This window comes from Lindgomyces ingoldianus (assembly GCF_010093535.1).
Source record: "Lindgomyces ingoldianus strain ATCC 200398 unplaced genomic scaffold BDR25scaffold_4, whole genome shotgun sequence".
Lineage (NCBI taxonomy): Eukaryota > Fungi > Ascomycota > Dothideomycetes > Pleosporales > Lindgomycetaceae > Lindgomyces > Lindgomyces ingoldianus.
In genome coordinates this window covers 740,291-766,937 of record NW_022985165.1, presented here as the reverse complement: position 1 = coordinate 766,937, position 26,647 = coordinate 740,291, and the positions used below count along the sequence as shown (strand labels likewise).

At 51.5% G+C, this 26,647-nt stretch overlaps 11 protein-coding genes across 11 annotated transcripts; 4 read left to right on the top strand and 7 right to left on the bottom strand.

Annotated features, from left to right (window-relative positions):
• Window positions 1-510: 510 nt before the first annotated feature.
• Window positions 511-2,470, bottom strand: BDR25DRAFT_322237 (uncharacterized protein; the record flags this gene model as incomplete). The annotated part of the gene is made up of 3 exons (XM_033692021.1): window positions 511-1,154; window positions 1,208-2,316; window positions 2,367-2,470. 3 exons carry the CDS (start codon window positions 2,468-2,470, stop codon window positions 511-513), a joined length of 1,857 nt encoding a protein of 618 aa, XP_033552604.1.
• A 470-nt stretch (window positions 2,471-2,940) lies between these two features.
• Window positions 2,941-3,405, top strand: BDR25DRAFT_322236 (uncharacterized protein; the record flags this gene model as incomplete). The annotated part of the gene is made up of 2 exons (XM_033692020.1): window positions 2,941-3,016; window positions 3,065-3,405. 2 exons carry the CDS (start codon window positions 2,941-2,943, stop codon window positions 3,403-3,405), a joined length of 417 nt encoding a protein of 138 aa, XP_033552603.1.
• A 3,499-nt stretch (window positions 3,406-6,904) lies between these two features.
• On the bottom strand, window positions 6,905-8,818 carry BDR25DRAFT_300751 (mannitol-1-phosphate 5-dehydrogenase). The gene has a single exon (XM_033689436.1). It carries the CDS (start codon window positions 8,447-8,449, stop codon window positions 7,262-7,264), a length of 1,188 nt encoding a protein of 395 aa, XP_033552602.1. The 5' UTR covers window positions 8,450-8,818; the 3' UTR covers window positions 6,905-7,261.
• A 577-nt stretch (window positions 8,819-9,395) lies between these two features.
• Window positions 9,396-11,226, bottom strand: BDR25DRAFT_339774 (DUF580-domain-containing protein). The gene is made up of 4 exons (XM_033693432.1): window positions 10,969-11,226; window positions 10,860-10,917; window positions 9,868-10,798; window positions 9,396-9,814 (listed from the first exon to the last, which is right to left on the bottom strand). Exons 1-4 carry the CDS (start codon window positions 11,215-11,217, stop codon window positions 9,460-9,462), a joined length of 1,593 nt encoding a protein of 530 aa, XP_033552601.1. The 5' UTR covers window positions 11,218-11,226; the 3' UTR covers window positions 9,396-9,459.
• A 1,668-nt stretch (window positions 11,227-12,894) lies between these two features.
• On the bottom strand, window positions 12,895-15,114 carry BDR25DRAFT_300747 (mannosyl-oligosaccharide alpha-1,2-mannosidase-like protein). Its single transcript, XM_033689435.1, has one exon. It carries the CDS (start codon window positions 14,908-14,910, stop codon window positions 13,180-13,182), a length of 1,731 nt encoding a protein of 576 aa, XP_033552600.1. The 5' UTR covers window positions 14,911-15,114; the 3' UTR covers window positions 12,895-13,179.
• Window positions 15,045-15,789, top strand: BDR25DRAFT_300746 (uncharacterized protein). Its single transcript, XM_033689434.1, has 3 exons — window positions 15,045-15,276; window positions 15,331-15,629; window positions 15,681-15,789. The coding sequence occupies exons 1-2, from the start codon at window positions 15,263-15,265 to the stop codon at window positions 15,518-15,520; spliced, it is 204 nt and encodes a 67-aa protein (XP_033552599.1). The 5' UTR covers window positions 15,045-15,262; the 3' UTR covers window positions 15,521-15,629; window positions 15,681-15,789.
• Window positions 15,790-16,328: 539 nt separating this feature from the next.
• Window positions 16,329-17,429, bottom strand: BDR25DRAFT_253286 (uncharacterized protein; the record flags this gene model as incomplete). The annotated part of the gene is made up of 4 exons (XM_033686230.1): window positions 17,220-17,429; window positions 17,024-17,157; window positions 16,543-16,976; window positions 16,329-16,493 (listed from the first exon to the last, which is right to left on the bottom strand). Coding segments are annotated over exons 1-4 (846 nt in total), but the record flags the coding sequence as incomplete, so codon positions are not given.
• Window positions 17,430-17,574: 145 nt separating this feature from the next.
• On the top strand, window positions 17,575-18,432 carry BDR25DRAFT_300745 (uncharacterized protein). The gene is made up of 4 exons (XM_033689433.1): window positions 17,575-17,721; window positions 17,773-17,903; window positions 17,968-18,014; window positions 18,116-18,432. Exons 1-4 carry the CDS (start codon window positions 17,651-17,653, stop codon window positions 18,125-18,127), a joined length of 261 nt encoding a protein of 86 aa, XP_033552597.1. The 5' UTR covers window positions 17,575-17,650; the 3' UTR covers window positions 18,128-18,432.
• Window positions 18,433-19,004: 572 nt separating this feature from the next.
• On the top strand, window positions 19,005-19,892 carry BDR25DRAFT_350046 (uncharacterized protein; the record flags this gene model as incomplete). The annotated part of the gene is made up of 6 exons (XM_033694627.1): window positions 19,005-19,027; window positions 19,081-19,207; window positions 19,249-19,306; window positions 19,364-19,383; window positions 19,439-19,773; window positions 19,805-19,892. 6 exons carry the CDS (start codon window positions 19,005-19,007, stop codon window positions 19,890-19,892), a joined length of 651 nt encoding a protein of 216 aa, XP_033552596.1.
• Window positions 19,893-20,470: 578 nt separating this feature from the next.
• BDR25DRAFT_339772 (cystathionine beta-synthase-like protein) lies at window positions 20,471-22,466 on the bottom strand. The gene is made up of 2 exons (XM_033693431.1): window positions 21,416-22,466; window positions 20,471-21,368 (listed from the first exon to the last, which is right to left on the bottom strand). The coding sequence occupies exons 1-2, from the start codon at window positions 22,385-22,387 to the stop codon at window positions 20,727-20,729; spliced, it is 1,614 nt and encodes a 537-aa protein (XP_033552595.1). The 5' UTR covers window positions 22,388-22,466; the 3' UTR covers window positions 20,471-20,726.
• Window positions 22,467-24,025: 1,559 nt separating this feature from the next.
• On the bottom strand, window positions 24,026-25,647 carry BDR25DRAFT_253281 (P-loop containing nucleoside triphosphate hydrolase protein). Its single transcript, XM_033686229.1, has 2 exons — window positions 25,127-25,647; window positions 24,026-25,066 (listed from the first exon to the last, which is right to left on the bottom strand). Exons 1-2 carry the CDS (start codon window positions 25,325-25,327, stop codon window positions 24,380-24,382), a joined length of 888 nt encoding a protein of 295 aa, XP_033552594.1. The 5' UTR covers window positions 25,328-25,647; the 3' UTR covers window positions 24,026-24,379.
• Window positions 25,648-26,647: the final 1,000 nt, after the last annotated feature.

The following is a 26,647-nucleotide window of genomic DNA, read 5'->3' as shown; positions in this document are numbered from 1 at the left end:
CCAATCCATGGGCAAAGACAGAGTCGTAAACGGATACGAGACGCTTTGAAGGATTATGTTCACTTTCCGTGGTGAGGGATGTTGAGCGGTCTGACACACTTCGGTGAGGCTGTGTCTGCGCCTACCCTGTCAACTTCCCCAAATTCAGATTCTGCCTTGAGGATGCCTTGTGAAAGCGTCGATTCGACGTGCTTTCAATATGATATAGTAGAAGCATGAGTTGGTATCGAATCGGTAGAGCAGTTAACTGCAAAGCCCGTTACGGTTAATCTGGCTTGATCAGTTAGCGAGCATTAGGGGTGAGTTGAGAGAATGCCTCACCATTTGATGAACCTAAACTATATTAGTGAGTCACTTCTAGTAGCCGGACAACGCGGAAAGGCAGTGTTCGAGCGATCTGGTACAGCTTAGAACGCTCCAGCCAATCCGTCGCATTTTGCAGGTACGCAATGGCAGCATCACGAAAGCTCATTCGGTCAGACGATAAGAATATGTGTCACCCTTTCCTGGCTAAAGTGTCCCCATGAGAAACTTCCAAGGGAATTCATTGCTCGACATATCGAAAGTTGGATTGACCTTCCACGGTGCTGGCAGATCGGTACCGTTGGCAATTCCATTCGGTTTAAGGGGTGGCAAGTCTTGAAGCAATGATACTGTCTGTCTCGAGCTGGTTGTTATCTCAAAGGTCGATCCATTCGGGCTTGAACGCCCTGGTACGCTCTTCAGAGCCATCTTCATGATGGCGGTGATTCGTCGAAAACGGTCGAAGACATCCTCTGCCTTGCGCTCCTGGCTATCGAGTGGTCGAGGGAGCTGAGAACATAAGTGCTCTTGGAAGTGTTCAAATGTTTTTCCTAGTTGAAGGTCGGCCGGATCCCATCCTGGGATTTGCGTGGAATGAACGGCGAGTTTTCCGAGTGCAGTGAGGGCGGAGATTAGATTTAGCCAGTCGATGATTGACAAAAACTCATACTGATTAGTTGCCATTTGAACGCTGTTGTCGAGGAATTGCTCGATGGACCGAAGACCCGTGATACGCAAGGACAGTTGAAAACCGGAGGCCCATGATGTGCTGTCCCGGTCCAGAAGCTCTAGGGACATGGCGCTTCTGTATAAGCGAACTCGAGAAGCCATATGCACCCACTGCAAAGTTTCTAGCAATTCAAAGTCAGCAATGTCAACGGTCCGTGGAGGGAGCTTATCTTACTGAAGTCAGCCGCTAGTTGCTGCGATGAAATTCTCATATTATCCCATTTGTCACTGAGGCGCTTCACCTGAGACCTGGCGACCAGCGCCTGCTCAGACTGATTACAAAACGTCTCTTCCACATCTTCCATGAACTGGCAAGTCTCAACGAGGGCTAGCAAAACCGAATCGGACTTGAATTCCCATGCAGAGGCCAGCTCTGAGGCATAGTTCCGGAGTATAACAGAGTGCGACAAGCCCCGGTTCTTACTTATCTCCATCATGCCAAGGTTCGAAGACAAGTAGTAACATCCCAGATATGCCCTCTTTGCCTCTCTATTCTGTGGATCTTCCTTGTGATACGCAGTAGCTGGCGATATACTGTCCAAGCCAAGGTCACCCGATATGCCGATGCAGATCTGGAGAAGCATCTGTATGGATACCGCCTGCGGGTCCATGTAGTGATGATGCCAAGCTATAAAGACTAATAATCCTTGCAACAGATCCAAGCTCTTCTCTCCATTCATGATCTTCACGGTGACTACCTTGCGAAACTCCCGGCTTAGCGTAAGCTGCAGCAATGAAGAGTCATACGATGTCACTGTGAGTACGGCGAACATTAATATCGGTCGCTTCTGGATCAAATCCCGGTAGAAACACTCCTTTGGTAATGTCACAAACGGGAAGAAGTCGATCATGGCTCGGTAGCTTTCCAAGAGCAGCTGCATATGAATCACGCTGATAGATCGTAGGACAGGATCAAGGCGTCCTAATCCAGAAATGGTGTCGTTAATAGACTCCCAGAACGATAAAGCCGACTCAGGGGTAGATCCGAGATTCGGCAGGATGGGAGTCTTGGATGCAGAAGGGGTAGGGGTTGTTGGTACTGCAGGAGCTGGAGTTGGCGTACGCTGAGCTATCTCTGGCACCTGAGAAGGAAAGGTAGATACCGGAGGGAGAGGAGGTTGAGGCGCGGAGCTCGGCGCAGAAGTAGCCGTAACAATGGCGGAAAGCTTGTCCAGCTTCTTTTCCATTTCGGCCACTCGATTCGGCGTCTGTACGACATTCCTGGGCTTTGCTGGCCTCCGTCGCGCAACATGTTCAATACACTCGACCCGGGCTTTCTGACACCTGAAGCACGTGTTATGCCGAGTCGGGACAAGTAATCAGATATGGCTTACCTCTGGCAGATTCCCTGGGTATCGGAGGGCACGCATCTCACCTTGTGCTTCCTACATCGCTCGCAAGCAAAGGCGTTCCCTATTCTTCCCTCTCTTACCTCCATGGCGACACTGGAGGTGGAGGAGGGAAGGGGGTCGTTCGCCGCCGGGGGCTGGTGGGGAAGTCCGATCATGCCAAGCCGAGGCAGAATCGTGAATGAACAGAGGGCTCTGGGCGCACCGAAGGAGCTCACACGACACGTCGCTGACGGCCAGGTTAGTCCGATTCGATCCTGATCAGAGCATATTGAGAGCAGAGCGGAGACCAGAGGTGAGGTCGCGAATAGATGATACCTCGGTTGAATTATGTTCCGGAGTTGACATCCTTCGGAAGCACGTTTCCGTGGGCGGCGGCGTGTGCCAAAACGAGAGCGAGCTCCACCTTCCATGATCCCCGATATCGCGATGCTATCCGGCATGATATCACCAAGTCTTCGGTGCGGGTGGAGGAGATGGTGTATAAGATGGAGTCGCGTTGATGTGAATTGATTGACCTTTAGACAGTTCGACCGCACCAGTCCTGGGTATGCCTGCCATGGCGCTCGCGGACTATGCACAGGCGGATAGCTACCTCCAGTCGGGCTTCGCGCACACGATAGGCTGGGGCAGCCGTCCGGCGCTCCTCCTCATCGACGTCTGCAACGCATACTAGACCGAAGGCTCGCCGCTGAACACGCTCGCGAACCCGGCGTCGGCGATCGCGCCTGCCTCGATCAGACGTCTCTCGTTGCGGCTGCGCGCAGGGAAGGTGCCGCTCGTGCGGCGGACAAGAGTCGAATATACGGAGCCGGACATGTCGGACGCGGGAATCTTCTTCTACAAGACGCCGCTGCTCACTGTCTTCCAGAAGGGCATCGAGACGGGCTTGGAGAGCTGTGTTACGGGCCTGGAGCCGCGCGACGGCGAGCTGGTCGTCCTCAAGCGGTATCCCAGCGCCTTCTTTGCGACGGACCTCGACACACGGCTGCAATTGAAGGTCGTAGACATGTTCGTTGTCTAAGGCGTGAGCACAAGTAGATGTGTGAGGACTTCAACTCGAGGCAATGTGTCTGGGCTTCTGGCCAATGGTATGCTTGAGCCTTGGCGCCCAATCCGTCGCCCGGCATCATTGACTGACTCTGCATAGGTCGTTAGCGAGGCCTGCAGCGACCGATCGGCCGAGATCCACGCTGCGAACATGTTCGACATGAACGCAAAGATGGCTGACATGGTGCCTGAAGCCGAAGCGATTGAGAGGCTCAAAGCGGGGTGGACGTGATCATACTCAATGACACACCCCTTTCGGTCACCCGTCACGCTGCCTCTTGACTTACTACGGTGAATTCTACTTTCTACTGCTCTGCACTCGCTCAATATATCACACAGTTATTCACTTCGAACAATGGCGTAGAGGTGCTCTATCTCCTCCGCATACAGCTTTTCACAAGCCTTGCGTGACGGTGACCCCTTCACATTCCTCACCAACAGCTTTCTCGGTACCGTCAAGATTGCTAGCTCTTTTGCCATCTTCACGACATCAGCATACCCCAGGTTTGCCTTCTCAATCGCCGGCTACAGTAGCTCAAGCTTCGTCTTCTCACTGACCCCTTCCACAATCCACTCAACCAGCACAAACGGGCGCCGTCTTCCTTGTCCTCCAATCACCACCCCAGCAACACCTGGAGCCTGACTCAGTTCCGTTTTAAGATCGGTCGCACCGCGGCTTCAACTCACGCGAGAAAACAAGCACGTTATCAGTCCTGCCCGGACACTTCCACGCCCCCAGCTTTTCATTCTGCACAACCCACAGATCTCCCGTACGGATCACCTTCCGATCCGGGGAAACGTGGAAAATATGCCACCAACCTTCAAAGGCAGGGTTCCGGATTACATCCATTTCGTGCAGATCATTGTCCACATGCTCGAACTGGATGCCGTTCATGTCGCGGAAGGTGTAATACTCCTAACCCTCCTCATCTCTTATTTTCCCGTACACAATACCGCCCTCGGTAGTCCCATGTCCGAACTTTACTTGTGTGTAGCCAAGTAGCCTTTCCACTGTTGGACGAGCAAGTGGGGCCCCCGCGAAATAGATACAGTCTAATGCGTGTAGTACTTTGAGGCTTTCTGAGCCTTGCACCAGGGCGTCAGGGTGAATGGGCACAGCGACTGTGCCTTGTGCTTTTTCATAGCGCAATGTATCACACATTGTGGCTGTCGTGCAGTCTCTTAGTTGCCCATACACCACGATCGAGACGAAGAAGCTGGGTCAGATCAAGGCGACTTTCGTTCCTACCATCTCGTGCAACCTGGTTAGCAAGCTTAGGATTCTAGGTATTAAGCATGTTGAGCTTACATGGAGGGTTGGGAATCGGAGTATACTAGCGTCTGCCAGGCAGATGGATGCAATTCCCTCCATCCGCACCGAGCACCAACCAGGTAGAATCTGGAACCTCGACCATTTGGTGGGTATATACGATTGGTTTAGGGAATTCCGCAGTACCACTTGTGTGGAATGTCAGCCATGGATCATACCGCCCTTCCACTCAACGCTTCTTCATAGAAACCCAATCCGCTTCCTTCCTATTATCCAACCTGGGCTCCTACCCCGGGATCTTCAACACTTCGACCTTCCTATGTTGAACCCCAGCCACCACGCTCCCCACGAGCTCCCCCAAACCCCCACCGTACAGGAATGCCTTACATCCTCTTTTACTAAGAATGTGTGCCTGCGCCTCTCGTGTGCGCGTCGGCCTTGGCATCAATAATCTCCACTCTAATTTTGCTACCGCGACTGCAATATTCACATACCGCAAGTCCCTAGTTCTTTTCTATGCCAGGGTATCGAATACCTGTATTGGTGGTGGTAGGTGTGCTTTGATCCATGTCACGGCGTAGTTGATGGCGTTGGTAAATTGCGCATAGGTGATGTCTCTGTGGCCCAGTGAGACGTCCAAAGGGTCAAGAGGAATGGAACCGTATATTCGATCAGGTGTGTAACAAGGTGGTGGTCAAGGGTTGTGGGGAGGAGACGGTATCCCAGTGTCAGAGCCTCTTCCTTGCCAGTGGTGGAGGGGGAGGTGTCCTCGTATACATTCATGTCTCCCACGGTGGGTTAAGTAAGTCTGAAGCTAAGCTTGAGCGTTAACGTTGTAATTTTAACCAGACTCTAGATGCAGGGGCCACAGTATTTTCATTATCAACCTCACTTTCTCTAAGCTAGCGCAATTGGAAACATTCTCATCCGGGATCCCGAGCTCCAAACAAGCAATCCAAGGAGTCCACATAGGCTTCCTAAGCTCTTTGACACTATTCGGCGCAAGTAAGCCCTTCTTCATACTCCACGCACTCCTCATTCACCAACCCGTTGCTACGGAATAGCGGTGTCAGCATTGCTCTCATTAGAAGATGTGGTGCTCTGACCATTTATTGTCCGAGGTCAGCGACATCAGCTTGAATGTCAGATTCCACATGAACAAGAAATTCAAATTCAATGAATGGCTCTCCTTAGACGAAAAGTTCAGCTTAAACGAAAGTTTTCGGTATGTGATGTAGTCCTCAAAATCGAAGAAGTATTGGAGAGCACCATTCGAACTCGAATACAGCCTTCCGTCCTTTCTTACAGCTTACTTTTTTCTCGGCAGGATAGAAGTCTTTGCAAGGTTGTGCTGCAATACTTCCAGCATGAGCCACCATACGGGAGAGATGAGTGAGAAACGCTTCACAGATGTTCATCCAATAATATCTATCCTAGAATCTCTCCTCCACCTGCTCTGCATGCCAATACATATCAATCTCCCTTTAGTCCTTCAATACTCCACCTTTTTCAGTCACCAAAACGTCAAGGGTCAATTACGGATCAATGTTGCAGCGACGGGGAATCTGTAGCTCATATGTTCATTCTTATATAAGAAGCATCAGGTACGGAACCTACCCGCACCTAACCACCTTTCGCCAAATTCCCCCACAAAGGATAAGCTGACTCAAACTCGCAAATTACTTTCCCATGCTAGGGTTTTTGGCTCCAGAGCGGGGGCCTCACAATATCTCTAAGGAAACCACATCGAACTCACTTCACGCATGTGGATATTCTGTAGTCTTCTGCGAACAGAAACAAATACCTAGGCTACGCAACAGAAATCTTATGTTTTGCTTCTTGACCACAATCCTCTCGATATAGAAACAACTAAGCGCTGGCAGCCCTTTGCTCGGCTTCTTAGTTACTCCCCAAAGAACGACATGGTGTCGCATTTCCCCCGTCTTAAGGCCTTCAACTCTAGAAAGAGGGTTGGTGGATCAAATATATTCCATTTATGTTCCGTGGTATGCAATAATATGCTGTAAAGAGTTTGGAAAGACTATGAAGCCCTCTTATAGAGGTTCTCGGGGTTCCGAAGGAGCTGCATCCATGCTCCATTGAGCATTTGACGAAAGTGGGCCACGTGCATCATCTGCTCCACTTCTACGGCTCCGGACACGACCTCGGAGACAGCGAAAGAGCAAAACTAGTAAGAGCCGGAGTGGCATTTGAATACAGAGGAGATTAACTAACAGGGTCTAAGAGGCAGCCAGGATGTTGATTCACGACGCCATCATCCGCCCACAACAGCGGTGAGACGTGGATCACAGGCGTAACAACGAAGAATCACCAAAAATATGCAAGAAAACGGGGAATCATCAATCGTGTCCCATTCGTCAATCTTTTATTGTGACATGAAGGAAGCCGTCCGTCCGGCGGAGAAGATCCATGATGACCTGCACCGCTGTACCGACCACGCTTTTCACTTCCCGGTATATACCCCAGTCTAGTTGCAAAGTCCCTCTAACAGATGGAGGCCAATGCTCCAAACAATTGTACATTGAGCTTGTTGATTCCCTTACAGAGAAGCGCTCTTCTGGACTTTGGCGACGATCGGTACGACCATGGCGTACAGGCCGTGTGACTCATCCAAACCGGTGATCTGCTTGGTCGCATCCTCGGCGGACTTCTCCTTGAGGATCTTGGCAAGCTCGAAAGACTCGTCGTCGCCCTCAACGTTCTGGAAGCGGAGGGCCATCTCTACCGCACCTAGGAGGTGCTCACAGCTGTCACCCATCTCGACCAGATGGGCAGCGGGTGCAATGAAGCGCTCATTGCGGGAGAGCTTTCGAAGCGGGGCACGGCCGACACGCTCAACCTTGTCTTCCAAGGCGGGGTTCGAAATGCGCTCAATAATCTTCTCGACGTACTCGCTCTGCTCCTGGGTGGTGATCTCGTGCTTGTTGGTGATGAGGTGGGCTGTCTCCTTGAGAGCGTCACGCACAATGTCATGGATATCCTTGTCAGTCATGGCATCGTGGATGGTTGCTTTGCCACGCTGGTAGCCGTAGTAGGCAGCCGTGGCGTGGGAAGTGTTGACGGTGAACAACTTGCGCTCGATGTACGGCTGCAGGTCGTCGACAAAGTGGACGCCCTTGATTTCGGGCTGGATAGCACCGGCGAAGGGCTTATGCTCAACACACCACTCGAAAAACTTTTCGATCTTGACATTGAGGCCCGCATCGGGGTCTTGGTGGGGGACAATGCGGTCAATGGCCGAGTTGGCGTAGCGCGCCTTTTTGTCCATGTCCTTCAGGGTATCCTTGTTGAGCTTGTCCTCGATGTAGGTCTCGATAAAACCCCGCCATTTGTTGGTGGCATTGATGGCGTTCTCGCAAGCAATGACGGCAAGGGGGTAGTCGAGGGTTCGGGCCTCAATGGCCTTGGCCACGGGCTCGGCGATAAACTTGAGGATGTTGGGGCCAACGGCGCAGGTGACGACGTCGGCAGAGGCAATCTCCTCGACAACCTTGGGTAGCTCGTACTTGCTGTTGATGGCGCGGTAGTGGTCAATGGTGAAGGTCCGCTCGCCGTCCTCGCCGATCTCGGTCACCGTGTACGACGTGTTCTTCTGGAGGGCGTCGATGATGCTGTCCATGACATCGACGAACACGACCTCGAAGCCCGAGTTGTGCAGGAACTCGGCAACGAAACCACGGCCAATGTTGCCGCCGCCGAAGTGGACGGCCTTCTTAGTGAAAGACATCGTGTGGCTGGCTGGTGACGTGTTGCAGGGGAGAGGCTAAGTGGCGTGTGAATGGGTCGAGGAATTGGCCGGGAGGAAGCCCTAGGGAGAAGCAGAGGGAGAGGGAGAGGGAGATTTATTCAAGGGAAATTTGTTCAGGCGAATTGGGCCTGGCAGGTGTGAGTGAGGACGGGAAGGAGCTCTGGTGGGAAGGGGAAGGAGGTAGAGAGACGAGGTGAGGGCGAGCGAGGCTCCGGGACAAACAATTTAAAGCAAAAATATGAGGCTTACTTGGTCGGACTAGAGGACAGTGTGCGGCGACCTGTGAAGGAGTCCGTGGGCGTTGGGGGCACGGTGAGTGAGCTGGCCTGGAGCAGGAGTACCCCGCAGCGAGAGGCGGTGATGATGCAGCCGGGCACAAGAGCAAGTGATTGGCTGCAGATGGAGGCCCCGACTGAGCAGAGCGCAGATGACAGACTTGGGCAAAAGCAACAGTCAACAGTGGATGGCAGAGAGTGGGAGGCGCGAGGGATGAGAGTTATCTGTTTTGCACACTCGGAGCCCCCCACCAGAAGAGGCACTCTTCCAGTATTAATGCCGCAGCTGTGCAGTGCTGCCCAACTCGCTGCTCCGGTCCCCGTTGTCGGCCGTGGAATAGAATCAGATAAGCCTGCAAAGCACCCGGCGAAAAGGCCCTGATGCGAATTTGTGCAATATCGCTCCTCTAACGTATGCGCCGCCCTGTGCATGTCGTTTCAACTGCGACGACAATGGTACGTCATGGTCCCATGCAGAGCTTCCCTCCGACGCTGAGAGCGGTGCCAAGGCGGCCAGACTAGAAGTCCCGTGAGGGATACCCTCGCACAAATCTCCCGCTAAAGACGTGGGTGAAAGTCGCTGAACATTTCGACGATGCGTTTGCGCGGAGATCGTCAACTATTACTGCTACCGAGAACACCTGTCGCACGTGACAAGCACGCTCCCACGAACTATTGCTCACTCGAACGATTTCTCCACCTGTCTCCACGTTGCTATGCATGTATCGCCTGTTGCACATGTGGATACACCGCCACCATCTGCTGATAGAGGTCCGGGTGGTCTCGCATCATCACCTCCGGGTCCCACGCCATCGCCACAAAGATCGTGTCAATGCCGCTGCTCAGGGGCGTCGTGAAAATGTTGCAGATCTGGAGGCCGATGAGGAACGCGAATGCGACAACCACTGGCGTATATGATCCATCCTGGTTGTACGCTGGCGAGGTAAAGATGAGGTAGAGGTACGCGAGGAGAGCACAGGTATACGCAATGAAAGTAGCGCCCATTGTGAGGACCGGACCGACAAGACATTCGTTCACAAGAGCATCGATCCCGCGGTCCTTGATCATTCTAGGGAGTAGCCATTAAGGTGGGGACACCGATACAAACAGGGGGGTACTCACTTCCAGGTATCCTTCGCGGCTTCTATGTACGACTTGCCATAAAGCGCAATGTGCGAAAAGGCGTATCGGTTTAAAAACTGCACCGCCCAGTCTAGGAGGCCAATAATACAGCCGATGCAACAAAACAAAATCGTGCCCACAATGTTTCCATCCTGCCCTGCCGATTGTTGAGCAATCGAACAGAGTTGTCGTAGGCAGTTGATAATGGCTACGATCAAACTTCCGAAACTGATGCTTCCGAAACTGTAGGTGATGGAACGTTTAAAAGCACCACGAGTAGCGCCACTCGGGAAGTTATTGCCGCAGAAGTACCAGGAACCATAAACCCCGGATATGGTGGTATGAATGGTGTTCTTTAACCATTCGGATATCCAATACATGGCGAAAGTGATAAACACGATCAGTCCAATCACCCTCCCGCTACCACAACCTCCTGCACCAGTGTTGCATGCTGGATTGTTGCCCGATGATGACGGTTCGTACTTGACGTATACTGCCACTAGGGTAACAGAATACCACGCAGCAAATGCGGTAGCAAGAAGACCTCCGAGCAGCGACACAAGATATACGTGACCAAACTTCTTTGAGACGTTAATGCTGGTTTGCAGCATCAGGACCGAAAACCGGATCCTCGGGATCCAAGAGATAAAGCAAATCATAGCGAAGATGGAAAATAGCAGGAAGACGACTCCTCCAGACCAGTACTTCCGGGAAAGCATATAGATAGCCGTGACGAAGCCGAAGACAATGTTCAAAATTCCCGTAATCCAGATTAGTTGTTTTGTAAAAACACGGGCAGTCCACATGTATCCATAGCTAAGAAGAATGGCCACAACGAGGACGAAAGCGAAGAGTACGATGGTATTCGTAGACAGTCCAAAGTCGTTCCGGCTGTTGTAGATGCCGCCTCCATTGAACGAAAATGTGTGCGCTGGAAAGACTTGAGTAGGGCAATGGTTTGGGAAGAGCGCGGGAAGAGCGCGAAAACTTACAGTATCCTTGAATTGCAATACCGGAGACTGCTGCGAAGCCTAAGAACACCGCGATGAACTGCACCCGTTAGCAACGTTACGTTGTTGAGGTTGCGTAAGGTCAACACACCAACAACCCAGCCCACAAATCATGATATTTCGGACTTTGAATTGTGAAGGCTTGTTCGAAGGTCTGTTTCCCTTCACCATTCAGCTGGCCATACGGCGGCTGAGTCTCATTCGGCGGAGCTCCCTGCGGCGGCTCATAGTTCTGTCCATACTGCGGAGGCTGCTGTGGATACTTTGTACTCTCCATCTGATAATTGTTGTCCTGTGGCGCGCCATTGTAATAATCCGCTGCTTCACCTCGATTTGCCATACTGATCGTCTGACGAAGTCTACGCGTTTCGATGGAGGAGAAAGACGAGAAATGAACGACAACAAGATGCGACGTCTGATCTGGGATGCCGACGTTTTTGTAGTCTGGATCTCTTGAGTGCAGGTGGCTTGCTCGATCTACAGTCAATGCGTCCGATCTCTGATGTCATTGGAAGGAGCGCCCTGTGGCTTTCACGCCTTGTCTCTGGCTTCCAGCTTGGCGGATGCGGGTCAGAGAGGCGGTGTATCATTTGCGGTCCGGATCTCGCTACAGCAAGGGCTATTTCCTTATTCCCATATGAATTCTGGATCCTATATCTACCACATTATCTCATCCCTCTTATTCCAAGTAGAAAACTCGGCTTTTCACCAGCTTCTAGCCTTTGAGACCCTTAAACTCTATTACTTCTGTCTCGCCAGCCCTACGGTCAGTTTGGGCCGAGTCTCAGTACTCTGAACGGACATCACAGTCAACGATGCTGCTCCGATTGCGAAAAAGCAGTTACGAAAGGACAGCTTTAGTGTTCTGACTTCGACTGCTTGCATAAATTTTAGGAAGCTAAGTTTACTATAACCTTTTCCCTCTCATCTCAATCGTGTCTTGACACCTAATGATCTGTGTTCGAACTGCATTACCATTATGACACTGCATCTTGTTACTTGACAAGTGGAACAGAAAAGTAGCAGTTCAACGCAGAAACTTGCATTTCGTTATCGCTATCCCTAAATTTCAGCAACAGTTTTAACTGATTACATGGACTAAGGAGTGTAACTTTCAATTTTATGTTTCTTGATAATTTCTCACTACATATATTACTTCTAACAAAATTTAGCCACCTCTGATTTGCAATAGAAACTAGCATCCTCACAGAACCCTCCTTAAATCCAGCAAGGGGCTCAATGGACTAGACTCACCTCGCTCATGTTCTATTATAAGTGATAACATACCAGATAAGCTTTTTGTGTCCTTCTTCACTTCGACTTTGTGTCTTTCTTCTCCATGCTGCCATGCGGGTGCCATACGTAACCAAAGTCAGTAAACAAAGCAATATCTCTGTTATTCTGTAGGTAGCGGGATAGACCTGAACTTTATAAGTCTCTGATACGGATCTGAAATAGTAATGTTAGACTTTTTCCAAACATCCAGGGCTTGGAGCAACCAAGAACTTCGGCACAGCTGCAGCAGGAGCAGGAGCAACACCCACTGTAGGTAACACATACCTCATCGCACTAACATGCACTCCTTGAATACCCCCCTCGCCCCCCTACTCTTCCCTCACTTTCTTGCCCACGCGTTCGCGCTCTCCCTCCCACCCCCAACTAACTCACCCAAATTCTGCATCGACGACACACTCCTGACCCCATGTACCTACGGCTCCAGCACCCTGGCCTCCTGCGAAATCTTTCGCTACCTAGCCTTGGGTTTTCCTTCTCAACCACACAATCTGAATTTCGACCTTTGCCTTTTTCAAGCAACTGGGTTGGATTGCATGAATATGGCATGGATAATCACCGCCCGGTCACGGAGGAGAGGTGTAAGCAGGCATTTCAAGGCAACAAGGCACTACTGGCTCAGGCAGACATGGTACATATAACCAAGGGACCTCTGAGCTTGACGTGGGTTACCCTGGTTAAGGGTTGGGAGTGGAGGGGTGCGGAGAACTTGTTTAAGGCCGCCCTTAAAGGGACTACTTTCATGAGTACCTAAGAAGGAATAGATAAATGGGTGCTTAGGATGAAAAATTGCCCTCGATCGATGAATCGAGTCATGCAGTGTACGCTAGAATCCCATCATACTTCAAATAAAGCCCTCTATAACTAGTATTTTCGGATGAATAAGGATAGCAGGGTATCATGCGCCCTAACACCAACCAGTACTCCCTTCCATGTCGTGACGGCACCATCCAAAATGCCTGCCAGGCCGTGCAATGCATAAACCCCTTTAACGTATCATCCCAACTCCTCACCGGATCATCCTAAACACATGTCCCTCCGTGCTAAAAACCCAGCGATCCAAGCTCGCAACATCGGCGTCGCTGAACGTTAAGTATAGGTACTTCAGTGTTTCTGCAGCCCAAAAGCTCTCTTGCATATCAGTCCATCTAGCTGTGCCATCTCCGGGCCATTCTTCGGCTCTGGGTCTATAAACGTCTTTTAACTGGGCATAGCCGTACGGAGCTTTGCAGTACGTATCCATGGCTTGCCAAGCCTCCCATGCCCACTCGCGGTATCGGAGATCGCCCATGATGCGCCATGCGTAGAAGAGTGATTCAACATACTCTGGTCGGCCTCGGTACTGTGCGTTCGTTGACCAGAACCCGGATGTTGACCACTCACTTTTCTGTCGGGTGGTTTCAGGGGTATAGACAGGGTCATCGTATCCAAATTTTGGTACCCATGACCATGCTTCTGGCCCGATCTTGGAAGGGGTAGAGGTGTACGTATGATGACATCCTTCAAGGAGGGCAAGTGCAAAGGTTCGAAGGTGTTTCTGATCGTAAAACTTAGAACCAAGGAGGATAGTCCCTGGGGCGAAGCAAGCAAGGTGGCCTTGCTTGTTGAGATACCACTGGGCGTCTTGACGGCCGATGAAAAGGTGTTGCATTTTATGATATGGCGAAGGTGCGGAACGAGTGGCTAGATAGTTCCGGAGAGAGTAAGCGGCGTGGATAAATCGTCTTTTGTAGTCATTCATGTATGGATCCCAAGGTGGAGCGAGCAATGTAATTTTAACCAAATACTCATAATAGGAATCATGCCCGCCGTCCCAATGGCGCTGCCGGCCTATCGGCTCTGTGTGTAAGATGTCGATGGGAGCATCGACCATTCCCTCCCACGGCGTGATCCACTTGCTCCATACAAGCGGTGCCCATGCCTTAGTCGAGTTCGCGGCATATATAGGGTCGCCGGTCAAACGAGTCAATGTTCGAGTTTCCAGGATAGAGGAGCCCGTCCGTGCCGGCCCGATGACGGGATTCTTGGAGTGTGGCTTGTCTGGACTCTCCAAATACACTTCTGGGGGATCCGGACCGCCCTCGTGCGTTGTGAAGTTGACGCGAGGCCACGGCATGCCGGTTGGCGTGTCATATGCGGGACCGAGAGCAGCCGCAAGCGAGACGGCCTGTTTAAGGATTGCGTCGCGGGCATCCAGATTGATGATGTTTTGAGGGATAATACCAGCATCGGAAAGATCCACCAACGACACCAAGCCTCCCAGATACCGAATAGTCGTCTCAAAAGGGTCCACAGGGCCATTTGCCATGGTAAAGTCGACCTTGAGGATGTGGTCCACAGAAAGCGCCAATTCGTCCCACAAGCCCATGAGCGCCAGTGTTGTCGCAGAGTCTACGATAAAGGCTCCCCATCCATTGCGAGTCGTCAGGTTTCCACCAGATACTGGCATGATATCATCGTATCCCCACGCATTCTCCCGATACCTCCAGAAGGTGTATTTCATCGCAGCGCGGATCTGGTCCGCCTTCGCCGAATCGGCCTTGTCGGTCCCATTCTGCCATTTTGAAAACTGAATTTGTGCGCCAGACGTGACTGGTTTCGTGGCGACGCGGACTGTCGGGTGCGAGAACTCTTTTATAATAAGGTACAGGGTTATGACAAGGACAGCGGCGAGGAGTTTGAACGACGAATCTGGGTTCTTCTGGAACTTGGACTTTCCCCAACGACGGAAACCAGGCATCGTGGGCAATGTGGGGGGTTGCAGGAATAGACACCATGGGAGTCGAGGATCGCGGGCGGGTGCGGGTGTGGTGGGGGTGGGGATGTGACGAGGTGGGAGCTGGGGCTAAGTCAACATTGCCTTGTTCTGGGGCCCAAATCGCACGGGCGGGCTTTTCGGAGCTTCTTCAAGAGGATGGGCCCCTCAAGACGTGGCCGACAGAGGCGGGGTGGGCAGAGACGACGGGTCAGAGGGCGGAAATGAAGTTAAGTTACATCTCATTCTTGGCGGCAAGTGCCGGCCGGATTCTCCTTCCCAAGTCGCGACCACCGCCCTTCCTTCCTTCTTTCCTCGCACAAAATTGGCAACCACCATGGGCCTATGGGAGTATGTACCTGCTTCGCCATTCTATTCAACACCTTGCCTGACCCTTCATCGTAGCTGGTATCGCACCATCACCCCCCGAACGCGCATCTTCATCGGCGTCGGCATCATGGCGTACGCAGGCGCTGGCATGGTACTATCCGACAAGGCCGAAGAGTTCTTTGGATTAGTACCCACAGAGAAAGATAAAGAGGAGCTGGAAAAGGTCCTGCCAAAGATCACAACCGTCAACAAGGGAGGCAAATGATAGCCGAGCCTACGCGACAAGAAAGATTCAATCACCATCTAGCACGGTTATGCTACAGTCAGGGGGGGGGGAAGACACGAGTAGGCGATACACGTCACAGCCAATGAAGGTGAAAGAGGCATCCATGACTTTGCTCCCGCGAAACTGACCATCATTACAGGAAGAACACTGGTCTCTGGCCAGAGCCGTAGCACGTGAATTGTATGTACATTGGAAGTTTTGCGAAATGACCTGAATGGACACACCAAACAACACCGTTCTCGAATCTAACTGCGACTCACTCTTCCTTCTTCTTTACTCCCATCTTCTCCAGGTCGGCCATCAAACTGTCGATTGTCTTGAACATCTCTTCTGCCAATTCCCTTCCCGTGGCTCTCCAGCTCTCCTCACAGAGGCGTCCAAAATGGTCGTGATGCCACCGTAACCGTTCCTGCTTCAACCAGTCGTAACTTTATAGCCCTGATGCGCAAAAGTGCCTTTCTACATCATGCTTACATGCTCTCAATCCCACCGGGTCAGATTTCAAATGAAGACATGGTGGCAGGGTGCAGATCGTGAGCGCCCGAGGTAGGTACGGGAACTCGGATATTAGCTTTCCTCTTGCATCGCCATTCACCATCGCGGGGATCGCAGGTTTCACTTTCTGACTCCGAACCTGCAATTTCTTCGGCGCCTTTTGCCCGTTGGCTACTAGAGCCAATGCTAAAGCGCTCGCTACGTCCGTCGCCCACTTCTCATACAAGGCCTGAGCAGCCGCGTCTGATGCAGTTTCGGTGGGCTTTAGCGTCCCGCTGGTTTGCTGCTCTCTACTAGGCTTTGATCTACTTCTTCCTTTCCGCCTAGCACGGGAGAAGAAGTTCAAAACAAACGATTCAAGCGCTTCTTCATTGCTGTCATCAACAGCGCCAGCCCAAGTGCCGTCGTTTCTTATGACAATAAATTCATCATTGGTTGTGGGGCTGAGAGAGATATACTATGTGTCAATTAGAACACTTATCTTGGAGAGTAGGCTTGGTAATTACCGCTAAGTCACTCCACTGAAAGCCAACTTCCGCATTCCATTCTTCAATCGTCTCCTTCAGGCTTGGCCACGGTACTGAGAGACAGCGTTCGCTCCAGCCAACTTGGTAATCAACTTCGCCATACTCGCTCATCGCAAAGTGCGCATTCAGGGGCCCCCACGTAATGGTTCGTGGAGGGCCATATTTCCATCCCGCAGGTGTAAGCCATGACTGTAGAGCTCTTTCTAGTCCATCTGGGATATAGCGCCAGCGTACGAAGTCAGAGTCCCAAGCCATATATGAGACAAAACAGGAGTTATGATTAAAGGAGTTCAAGCTAGAAGGAAACTGCAAATTCGCGGGTAGAAGAGGTCCCATGAAGACGCGAAGGTGTGGGGTCGGTGTCGACTGCTGGAGAAGATGTCGCAGCTCCGATGGGACCTCGTTTCCACATCCTGGTATTGTCAGCTATGCAAATGAGATGATGGTTTGAGGTCTGCACCATATCTATTTGTGTCTTGTGAATCTCTGTAAGCGATTACCCAAGATTCTTGCAGCGGCCCTAGCGCTGCCGTGTAGACCTCTGAGACGTTCCCCGAAGCGATGGGTTGGTGGAATCTAGGGGGGAGATTGCGGCTAGGCTAATATTAGCCAGAACGCATCAACCACAGAGGTTTCAACGAAACCAAGTTACGTACTATTTCACTCCTTCGAGAGACTTAGAGATGTAGCTGTCATCGAAACCAAATGAGAAGAAATGTGCGCCCTTCATCCTGAAATGCAATTGGACAATACCGAGAAATGACGTCATGAATAAAGTACCCTCCGGGAAGACGTGGTCTTTCTAAAAACAAATTTCTAAAGAACATAAAGAGAGATATAAAACTGCCCGGGAGACTCAGAAAAGCCGATTCATGGACAATGTAGAGATGTGGGAGGCTTGGGGTGGGAGGACTCCAAATTTCCTTGGTTAGATCCTTGAGGTCGATCGGCTTGGCTGGTGAACGAATATCCTGCGAGCTCGAGCTCGTTTCTTATTTCCTCGGCTCTCTCCTTCACCTCCCTGAGACGAATGTCTAATATCCGCTCCTCAAAACTCTTCCGTCAGACTTTATAGTTGTTGATCACCATGTGCGACTCGACATTCGCCCTGAGCCAGCGCGGTGGCCACTTCTTCGAATGCCTATCAACGCAATCCCAGTACGGGCGTACATAACCTCATCATCCAACACTACCCTGACTATATTACAGTTCTCGCCTTCTAAATAAGCTCCGGAGGCTTCTTACCTCGACACAAATCTTACAAGTTCACCGCGTGACCCCTGGCTTCGAGAACAGCATTCTCGTAACTTATCGTGACAATTACGGACAAGATCGTATTGGTGCGACTCCCCCGCTTCATGAGAAAATATATGGCAAATTTTCTTTGAGCTAATATACATCCAGAATCCCAAGATCTCCCAGAAGAACTCATCAACCCAAGTGTATGTGGTGTAAGTTTTTTGCAAATTCATGTTATTAGTGACACCCACAATGTCCGATAGCAGGTGTATACCATCGATTGTTATCAGGGAGATCTGACTGTCTGAGTAAGGTCTCAGGATAGTCCTCTTGCCGATGTATGAGTAGGAGAACATGTCTGCCACTGAGCGTATCATTAGCATGTCATCGCTGTTGACCGCATTGTCGGGGACACGGGAGAAGCTTAGTGATAGAAGCATATCAGTCCACCTCTTAATACCTTCATTAAATTCTTAGTCACAACCATTGGCGGTAGACTGGTCCTCATGTTGCTACCGTATCATCCCGAGAGATCAAGTCCTTGAGGAAATGAAGAAGCTCATTGGGTTTGGCATTTTTTGTTGCAGCCTGGGGGATGTATTCCTCGGTTTCAAACATCACATTTCCGTCAACGATGGCCTTGTTTTGAGTAATAAAGTATGTAACTTTACGAACCTTTGAGTCAACGCACTCTGCTCCATCTGGTCAGGTTGTGTCACTGGTGAGAATTAGATTCGGAGACGGGAAGACTTGGATGGTAATCAAGTCTCTGCTTAGAAGGGTATCACACGGACTATGAGGTACCGCAGCGACCAAGTATCCTATGGGGAGGAAGGGAAATGGTGCTAAGGAACCGCGGAGACTTGCCATTGTCTTACGAATGCCAAAAACTGTGGGAATTCAAAAGTTTGAGAAAAAAAAAGTATTGAGTAAGATAGAAAAAGAGGAGTGTTGAACACCGTTGGTCGTGCGAGTAATGCAGGGACTCGCTGAATTCATGAATCTCATCATACACAGCCTTTAAATCTATTGTCCGATATCCTATGGCCTATTTTCCTTTTACTCAGTTAGAGGCAATGAGAGCCCTAAAGTAGCTGAATGAATTATTCATGAACTACAGCCAAAAAAAGTGACCAAATGTAAAGAAAGGATTTTAGAGAATAGACCAACAATGATAGCCTAATTCTCAATACTTTAGCTGTATGGTTCTAGAACTGGAGGGAAAGTGAGGGCTGGCGAAGGTTCGGAGTCTAGTTAAAGTCACGGGCGGCTTCGAAGTCGTCCATTTGGAACAAATTGCGCCAAAGCTGGAAGTTTGGCCAAAGGCGGCGATAGGGCCAAGGGGTTTCTCTTGTCAACGAAGGCAGTGCTCGCGCAGAACAGCCCTCTATCAGTTTCTGCTATTGTCTCGCTAAATTTAAGACAAAACCGAGTCCTTACATCCAGGGTGGGTCCTTTCCAATTTTGAAAAGAGCTACAATTTCATCCATATATGTCAACGCAGGTAATTAAGTACAGGTGAGGATGAGAAGTCACGTGACGTCTTGCTCGGGGTCTCGAGAGGTATCTGAATTCACACAAGTCATGTGAGATAACGGGGAAAGGAATTCGGGGTCTCTTCTAAGGTTCATTCTAGTTCGAAAAGATTGAGGTGCCTAAGGGTACTGAAAAAGCTGTGCCGACCAAGGCTCCCGTATTGCCTCAAATATTCGTTAGCCTCCCCTCCATGACTGCTTTAAAGAGGACTGTACGTCACACATACCCCCATTCATTTATGCTATCGCGCTTCTTCACACAGGCAGCCTCTGCTATGGACTCAGCCACCGTCAACAACGAGTCTCGTCTGATGTGCGTCAACGCTCCCTCCCTCCCAACATTTTCCTGCACCAACACTCCTCCCCAGCAAATCTCGAGAACACTTCAAGCGCTTATTCTGGTAAAGGCTGAAAACTCGGAAGCGAAGCTCGGAAAGTGATTAACATCCAATACGTCTCTACCCAAGAAGCGAAAGCGATCAGAAGCAGATAGGCAAATACAAAACCTGGACGGAGGGATGTCTTGTAGGATTTCATTACGATCTAGTATGTTGAAGGACCCCCCTCGATATAACTGATGAATGCCTCCCATTATCTCCACTCTTTCAGAACTTTGCTCACCAAGTTCTCTTCATTCTCGATAAAGTTCGTTCCCGCACATGTCTCCACTCCATAAGTTCGGATCTCATGTGGTGAAGGTGCTGAAAACTCAAACCCACTGTCAACCAATGCCCCTTGATTTTGCCCTCCATTCACATCCGATAGAGAAATTCTTGATATATCTAAAGAATAAAGTTATACTCATGAGCTCACAGCTATCTAAACAAATGAGGTGTTCATAACAAGATGTCTCCGTCCTAGTTTTCCAAAACACCAGAAGTGCTACATCATCCCTATCACTGGTGAAACTGATAGACGTTAGTTATTCCCATCACCTCTAAGCTCGGTGTTTGATATGAGATAGCCTAGATGCTCTGGTGGAGAGGCTTTGCTATGATAAAGCTTTCGGTGTTAGGGCAACCGCCATGCTTATCATATCTTGTTTAGGTTCCAAGTCTTTTGGAGCATATTTTGTGACACGGCGGAGATTTTGTGTGAATTTAGCGTCAGGTTAAGTGGAGGAGTAGATGCAGGGGAGATTAGAATGAATATTCGATGGAAGTAAGTTCTCAAGAAAGAGAACCAGTAGACGTTGAAGTCTAATCTAGCATCTACCATAACACCTTCACCTTCAGCCAAAAAGGAGAAGCCTCGGCAGGTGTTGAACACCAAACACCTACGCTTCAAGTATCTATTCTGTTGCTCTAAGCCATGACCCAATTCTTTTAATGCAATCCTACTCTGCTTTCAGCGCTTTGGGTGCTATTCCATTCTACTAGGATGCTTCTTCTATTTCGGCCCATTCAAACTCTCCTGCCTCACTAGCCACGTCAAAAGATCCACCTTCGTAACCACTGCACTCGCTCTAAGTTCTCCATCAACCCTCTCAGTTACCACCGCCGCACTATTCCATTCAAAGAACCTGTTAAGATCACTGAGCTTTGTATATTTCGTGATCTCAACAAACTCTCGTCTAGGCTCCTTTTGCTTCCCCTCCTCGCTGCCAAGATGCAGATGCCCTAAATCTGTCACAACCTCGGGAAGCTTACGGAAATCGAACATCACATCTTCAACTTTGGACTTCGGTCCCGCCCTTCCACTACTCATCCAGGATAGCAGGTTACCGAGGGTGACAAGCCCTACGAGTCGGGGCTTTCCGGAACCAGCTGGGTAGAGGGAGACTGGGAGTTGATCGAAGCCTTTCTCGCGCATAGTTTCGATAGCTTCGGTGCAGGGCGATGTGGTTGGGACAGTGGTTACGGGTTTGAGGCGCAGTGAGGCGATGGTGGCTCCATGGAAGGGGTCGTTCTTGATTGAATGGGATCGAGTACGTGATAATGGAGAAGATGGTGTTGGTATAGCTAGATTTGGAGATAAGGGCGGTGTTGGGGGAAGGAGGTCGTTGGCGGCGAGCCAGTCATCATCGACAAACTTTGTCATGTCAGTACAACGTCATCTATGCCGGAGCTGAAACGCACCTTGCTGAGATAGCTCCGTATACTGTCTGGTAGAATGACGACGACGACGTCATCCGCGGTTAAATTAAGGTCCTGCACGGCCCGTACCATGGCGTCGAGTGCACTCCCACTCGATCCTCCACAAAGGATGCCTTCTTCAGCAATCAACCTCCTCGCATACCCAAACGCCGTCCGGTCATCGGTCTTGTACCACTTGTCCACCTCGTCTCGGACCAAGACATCCGGGATGAAGTCGTATCCAATTCCCTCCACCTTGTACGCCTCATTCGCGTGCTCCTTATTCAAGCTCTCCGGCACGGCCAAAACACTACCCTCCGGATCTGCCGCTATAATCTTGATATCCTTCTTGTGTTTCCTCAATCCCTTCGCAAGCCCCGTGATGGTGCCGCCGGTACCCGCACCAGCCACAACACATGTCACCCTCCCCTCGGTCTGCACCCACACCTCCTCGGCAGTCCCAAACTCGTGGGCCAGGGGATTGTCCGGATTGGAGTACTGATCCAGAATATGCGCATTAGGGATCTCCTTCTGCAACCTCTTCGCGACCCCGATGTGGCTCTCGGGACTATCAAATGCGGCGGCTGTGGGCGTCCGGATGATCTCGGCGCCCAGCGCACGCAACACGGCGACCTTCTCCGGGCTCATTTTCTCCGGCAGCGTGATTATTGTCCTGTAGCCCTTCACGGCGGCCACGAGGGCGAGCCCGATGCCCGTGTTGCCGGACGTAGGCTCGATGAGCGTGTCACCGGGCTTGATGCGCCCGCTGGCCTCCGCCTGTTGGATCATGCGCAGGGCGATGCGGTCTTTGACGGAGCCGCCGGCATTGAACATTTCCAGTTTGCAGTACACCTGGGCTTTGATGCCAAGCGACTGCGGTATCTTGTTGAGGCGAACGAGCGGCGTGTTGCCAATTTGTTGCGTGACGTTGTCCATGACCACCGGTGGGATGGCAGGACGTGTTGCGGTTGGCATGGCTGCAAATAGAAGTCTGGGAGGGCGCGCACAGGTAGTGTGGTTGGAATAGGCTTTTGCGGTTGCTAGTGAAGTCACTCGTGGGTGGTAGATGTCGCCATCGAGCCCATTATTTTGGCCGATAAACCCGTCGATAAGCGAGGCGCACACCCTCAGCCCTACCATCCGCACTAAGCCTAATCTATCGTGTTCCTTCCTCACATCCTCCCCTCCCCCTCCTCCCTCAATTCACTTCATGACCCGGCCCACGGCTCGCCGGAGACACAAGATCCACTTCATCTATCTCTGATGTCGTCTCCACAAACATGCGGTACTTATCAATAACTGCCGGCAGCACTAGCGCCGAACATTACTCGCAACCTTCGTATTCATATTTGTCGCTGGGGTGCCTAATTATATAGCCCGCGTGCTTTCGTCTTCTTCCACACCACTCAACTCGGAGAAAGGGATAGATGAAGATAGACGGCACCCTTGTAAAGTAGCACTGCAGTGATGCAAGCAACCAGGCAACCAAGGCAACGAGGCAACCAATATAGGGTTATCAAGTTGATTAGGCATGCCTCTTTTCTGAGGCATCTGAAAAGCTGGCCAGGCCAGGATCAAAGATAGATCCTCGTCGACACGGACCAGCATTGAAGCCACCCCTCGCCAGAGCCAGGGATCTCCAAGTCCGAGTCATATATATCTCCAGCTTGCCAGACCAGACATCCACACCACGCACCACACCTACGACCAAACATGCAGCTATCTCGCGAAGCCAAGACGTCATCTTTTCGTGCGACTCGCCACTCACCTTATCCTCTGTCAACTGCTTTCAGCTCGGCCTAGATTCCATCACCGAGCCATCCAAGCCACCCTGACTCTGCTCCCAACCGTGCCGCACTTCCCGGAAACCTCCGGTTCTCTCGACCCATCTTGTGAGCTGACAAACTAACCCAGTCTGCTTTCAGGAACCATACGTTAGGATAAGCTGACAGACACACCCTTGCCCGAGACACTCTCTCCCCTGTCAGCCTCGAGCGGGAAGGATCCGGAGCCTACGGAAGCCTTCCCAAAGCAGGCGACCGATCTGGTTTCAACCTTCTACCTTCCGCCCACCATGACTATGACGCCAATCATAAAATTTGGCCTTAAGGATCTGTGAGGCAAAATATGGATGGGATGATGGATGGGGTAAGCTTACTTTCTCCCCGCCTTCCCCTGATGCCGTAACCACCCACCACCACGCGGGCCGGAGTTTGCAAAGATACGGGGAGCGCCTGGAGTGTGACTAGTGACTAGGTTCGGCCCGAAAGCTTCCTTCGCATTTCGTGTTAATCTTGCTGTCCCTATCTCGCTGGTTGGCAACAGGAAACGATATGCATTGTGGAAATGGAAGATTGGATGTCCGCCTTCGCTTAAATCCACAAGCCCTTCCTGCTTCCATCCTCCAGGAACAGCCGGCGGAAACGTCATGTCGGCCAGCTAGGCTCGAAGTCCGTAGTCTAGTGTTCGGGATTCTCATGGACACATCGGCCGTAGGGCTGAGCTGCACTGGCGTGAGAGGATCCACCTTATCCCCCAGCCTTGCAGCTGGCCATGGCGAATGACCATTCTTTAACACAACATGTCCAGGGCACTGGCATTTGGGTGAGGGTAATATATTCACATCCGGAGCTGCCTGATATGGACCCATGACCATTGTATTGGATATGATGCAGTGTGACTCCTAGCGAGTAGGAGGCCAGTCGATGTCCACACTTCATGCCCAAATCCTTCAGCGGTGCTGCGCTTTCCCGTCTTAGAGGTTTGCCTACTCAGCCTTGCGCACCACAACAAGATTCGGAAGTGTTTAACATGCGCGCTTGAATCACGCTGCAGAGGCCCCGCGCCTGATGCTACAGTCCGCCAGAGACAACTTTGGGCGTGGCCGTGCCTTGGACCCGTGCAAGCGGCCAACGGTGAAGGCAAGGCTGATAACAGAAGAAGCATGCCCATGGCATCCTCATGCCCTCACAATTGCTCCGCAATCCACTCAAGCCAGCCCCTCACATCGGCTCCGTCTCCTCCAAGCACATTGCCCCCCTTAACGACCACGCTCGTCCCCACCTCGTCCATTTGCCGGAACTCGAAAGGGCCCTCGCCTCCTCCGCCTAGCCACTCCCGCTCTTCATCGACTCCGTCATCCTCGCCGCCCATTGCAACCCCTGAATCCTTTAGGCCCTTGGCCCTGCTCTTCCTCACGTCCGATACAGCCTTCTCCAGCGCTATCTTAACAAGATGCGGCGGTAATGCAGTGAAGAGATCCAGCTTGTTCGCCGCCACAAGGACGGGGATCTCGCGGGGCCCTTTGCTGGTCTTGGCATTAGTGTAGCGCTTCTGCAGCGAGAGCAGCACGTCATGGAGGTACTCGGCGGCCTCGTTTAGCCCGGCTTCTTCGGCCACCGAGGCCGCATCTACGACGAAGACGATGCCACAAACGTGGGTGGGGTTGACTAGCTGGCCCGTGGCGAAGTGGCGCAGCTTGCCATGGCCGGGGGTGTCGACAAGCAGGAACCGGCGTGCTCGTTCATAGGCCGGATCGCCGGGCGAGCGAAAGTGGGCCGACTCGGGCGTGAAGCTGTCGGGGAGGAGCGCCTGGATGGTCAGGGGCGATGTCGATGTGTGCGTGGGCGCGGCGGCGACGGCTCTGCGCTCTGTCTGTTACGCATATCAGAAACTACTACTTCTACTGCTACTAGTACCAAGGGAGTGACCTACCAGCGTCAGGAACGCAGTCTTGCCCGCACCGCTCGGCCCCAGGAGCAGGAAAGAGGGCAGCGTCGTCGGCGTGGCCCTTTTGTACACAAACTGGTGCAGCAAGATGGGCAGCACGACCGCTACGAGCAGCGTAATGACGATGGTGGAGAGGTGGGGCGCAAAGGCGGCCGTGGCCCAACTGTCGGAATCGTACCAAGCCATGTCTTGTTGGGGCAACAAGCACGCACAAAAAGTGTCGCTGTCGCTGTCGCGGTTGCGGTCACGGTCGTTGCAGGCAGATGACAAACACTGTGTTGTGCGCAAAAGGTTTCTGGTCGTGGGTCCGACCGCCGACGCCAGCCCTGCGGGGAGACGCTCCCGAGAACCGCCCGGAGCTAATCGCAACAGTAAAGAGCTTCCTTTCACCTCATCTCATCGCGTCACCTGTAGCGCGCACATCGCATGTTAAAGAGAAGGGCCTCCTGCTTCAATTCAGGGAACTATCACAAGCTTTTGAGGAAGTATATAGTCATACAATTCACAGGACCACCATCATTAGTCGCACTTCATCATCATCATCATCCTCTCCCTTCTTCACCTCCCTCAGCCCGATACCATCTTGAAAGAAAAACCGTGTCCCATGGCCCGTGATTCATACATCAATGACAGAGCCTTCATGACCAGACCCCGCAATCGCAACCGGCCAAGATGCCGAGTGTCGACTCGACACCGACCAGCGACAGCATAACAAAAAGGTGTATGACCAGCCATTTTTTACCTATATGCTCCATGCACCATGCAAAGCCCGAACCCTTTGCATATCCCAAGATAGTCCCGTGTAACAGTTCCGACGGACCCCAAGCACCCAACACCATTTTCGCTGTCCAGTTGATGCGGGCAACATCCGTTAAAGAAGACACATTGACCAAATACGAGTGCATTGAAACGAAAAGGAAACAAGACTAGGAAAATTGACGCTCATGCAAGTCATGACAGTCATAGCATGGCGGGGGGTAGTAGTGCAGGATTAAGTATGCTTGGGGGTGCGAGATATAGGTAACGTGCCATGCTCCAAAACGAATAAACCGGATAAGAAAAATAACAAACGACAGAATGCAGGCGGGCGCTGCTTGGAATTGTCGACACATCCGGCGGTCCTGGGTGGTTGAGAATACGACATTCCAAATCCGGTAAGGCGCTAAACGTTTCACCATCACCCTCTGCTTAATGGACGTTCGATATTGCAGCCGAACGCCAGCTTTGTCATGCGCCCGCTAGGATAGGCTCCCAATGCCCCGCTCGTTTTATCCTTGCGCTATTGCGCTGTTCATGCTGCGAAAAATAGTGTCTGTGCGCAGTTCACCGGGTCGAGCTGCTATTGGCTGGGGAAGAGATGGGGCGCAATACTCGAAGGAATTAAGATAAAGAAGCGTTAACATGTAGTCGCAAAGTCCGAGAGGGGCTGGCTAAGTATGCTCGAGGATCATCTTCGTCGGTTTACTGAGTCATCCTGCTGTCCATCCATGCTGGGCGGCCTCTTGA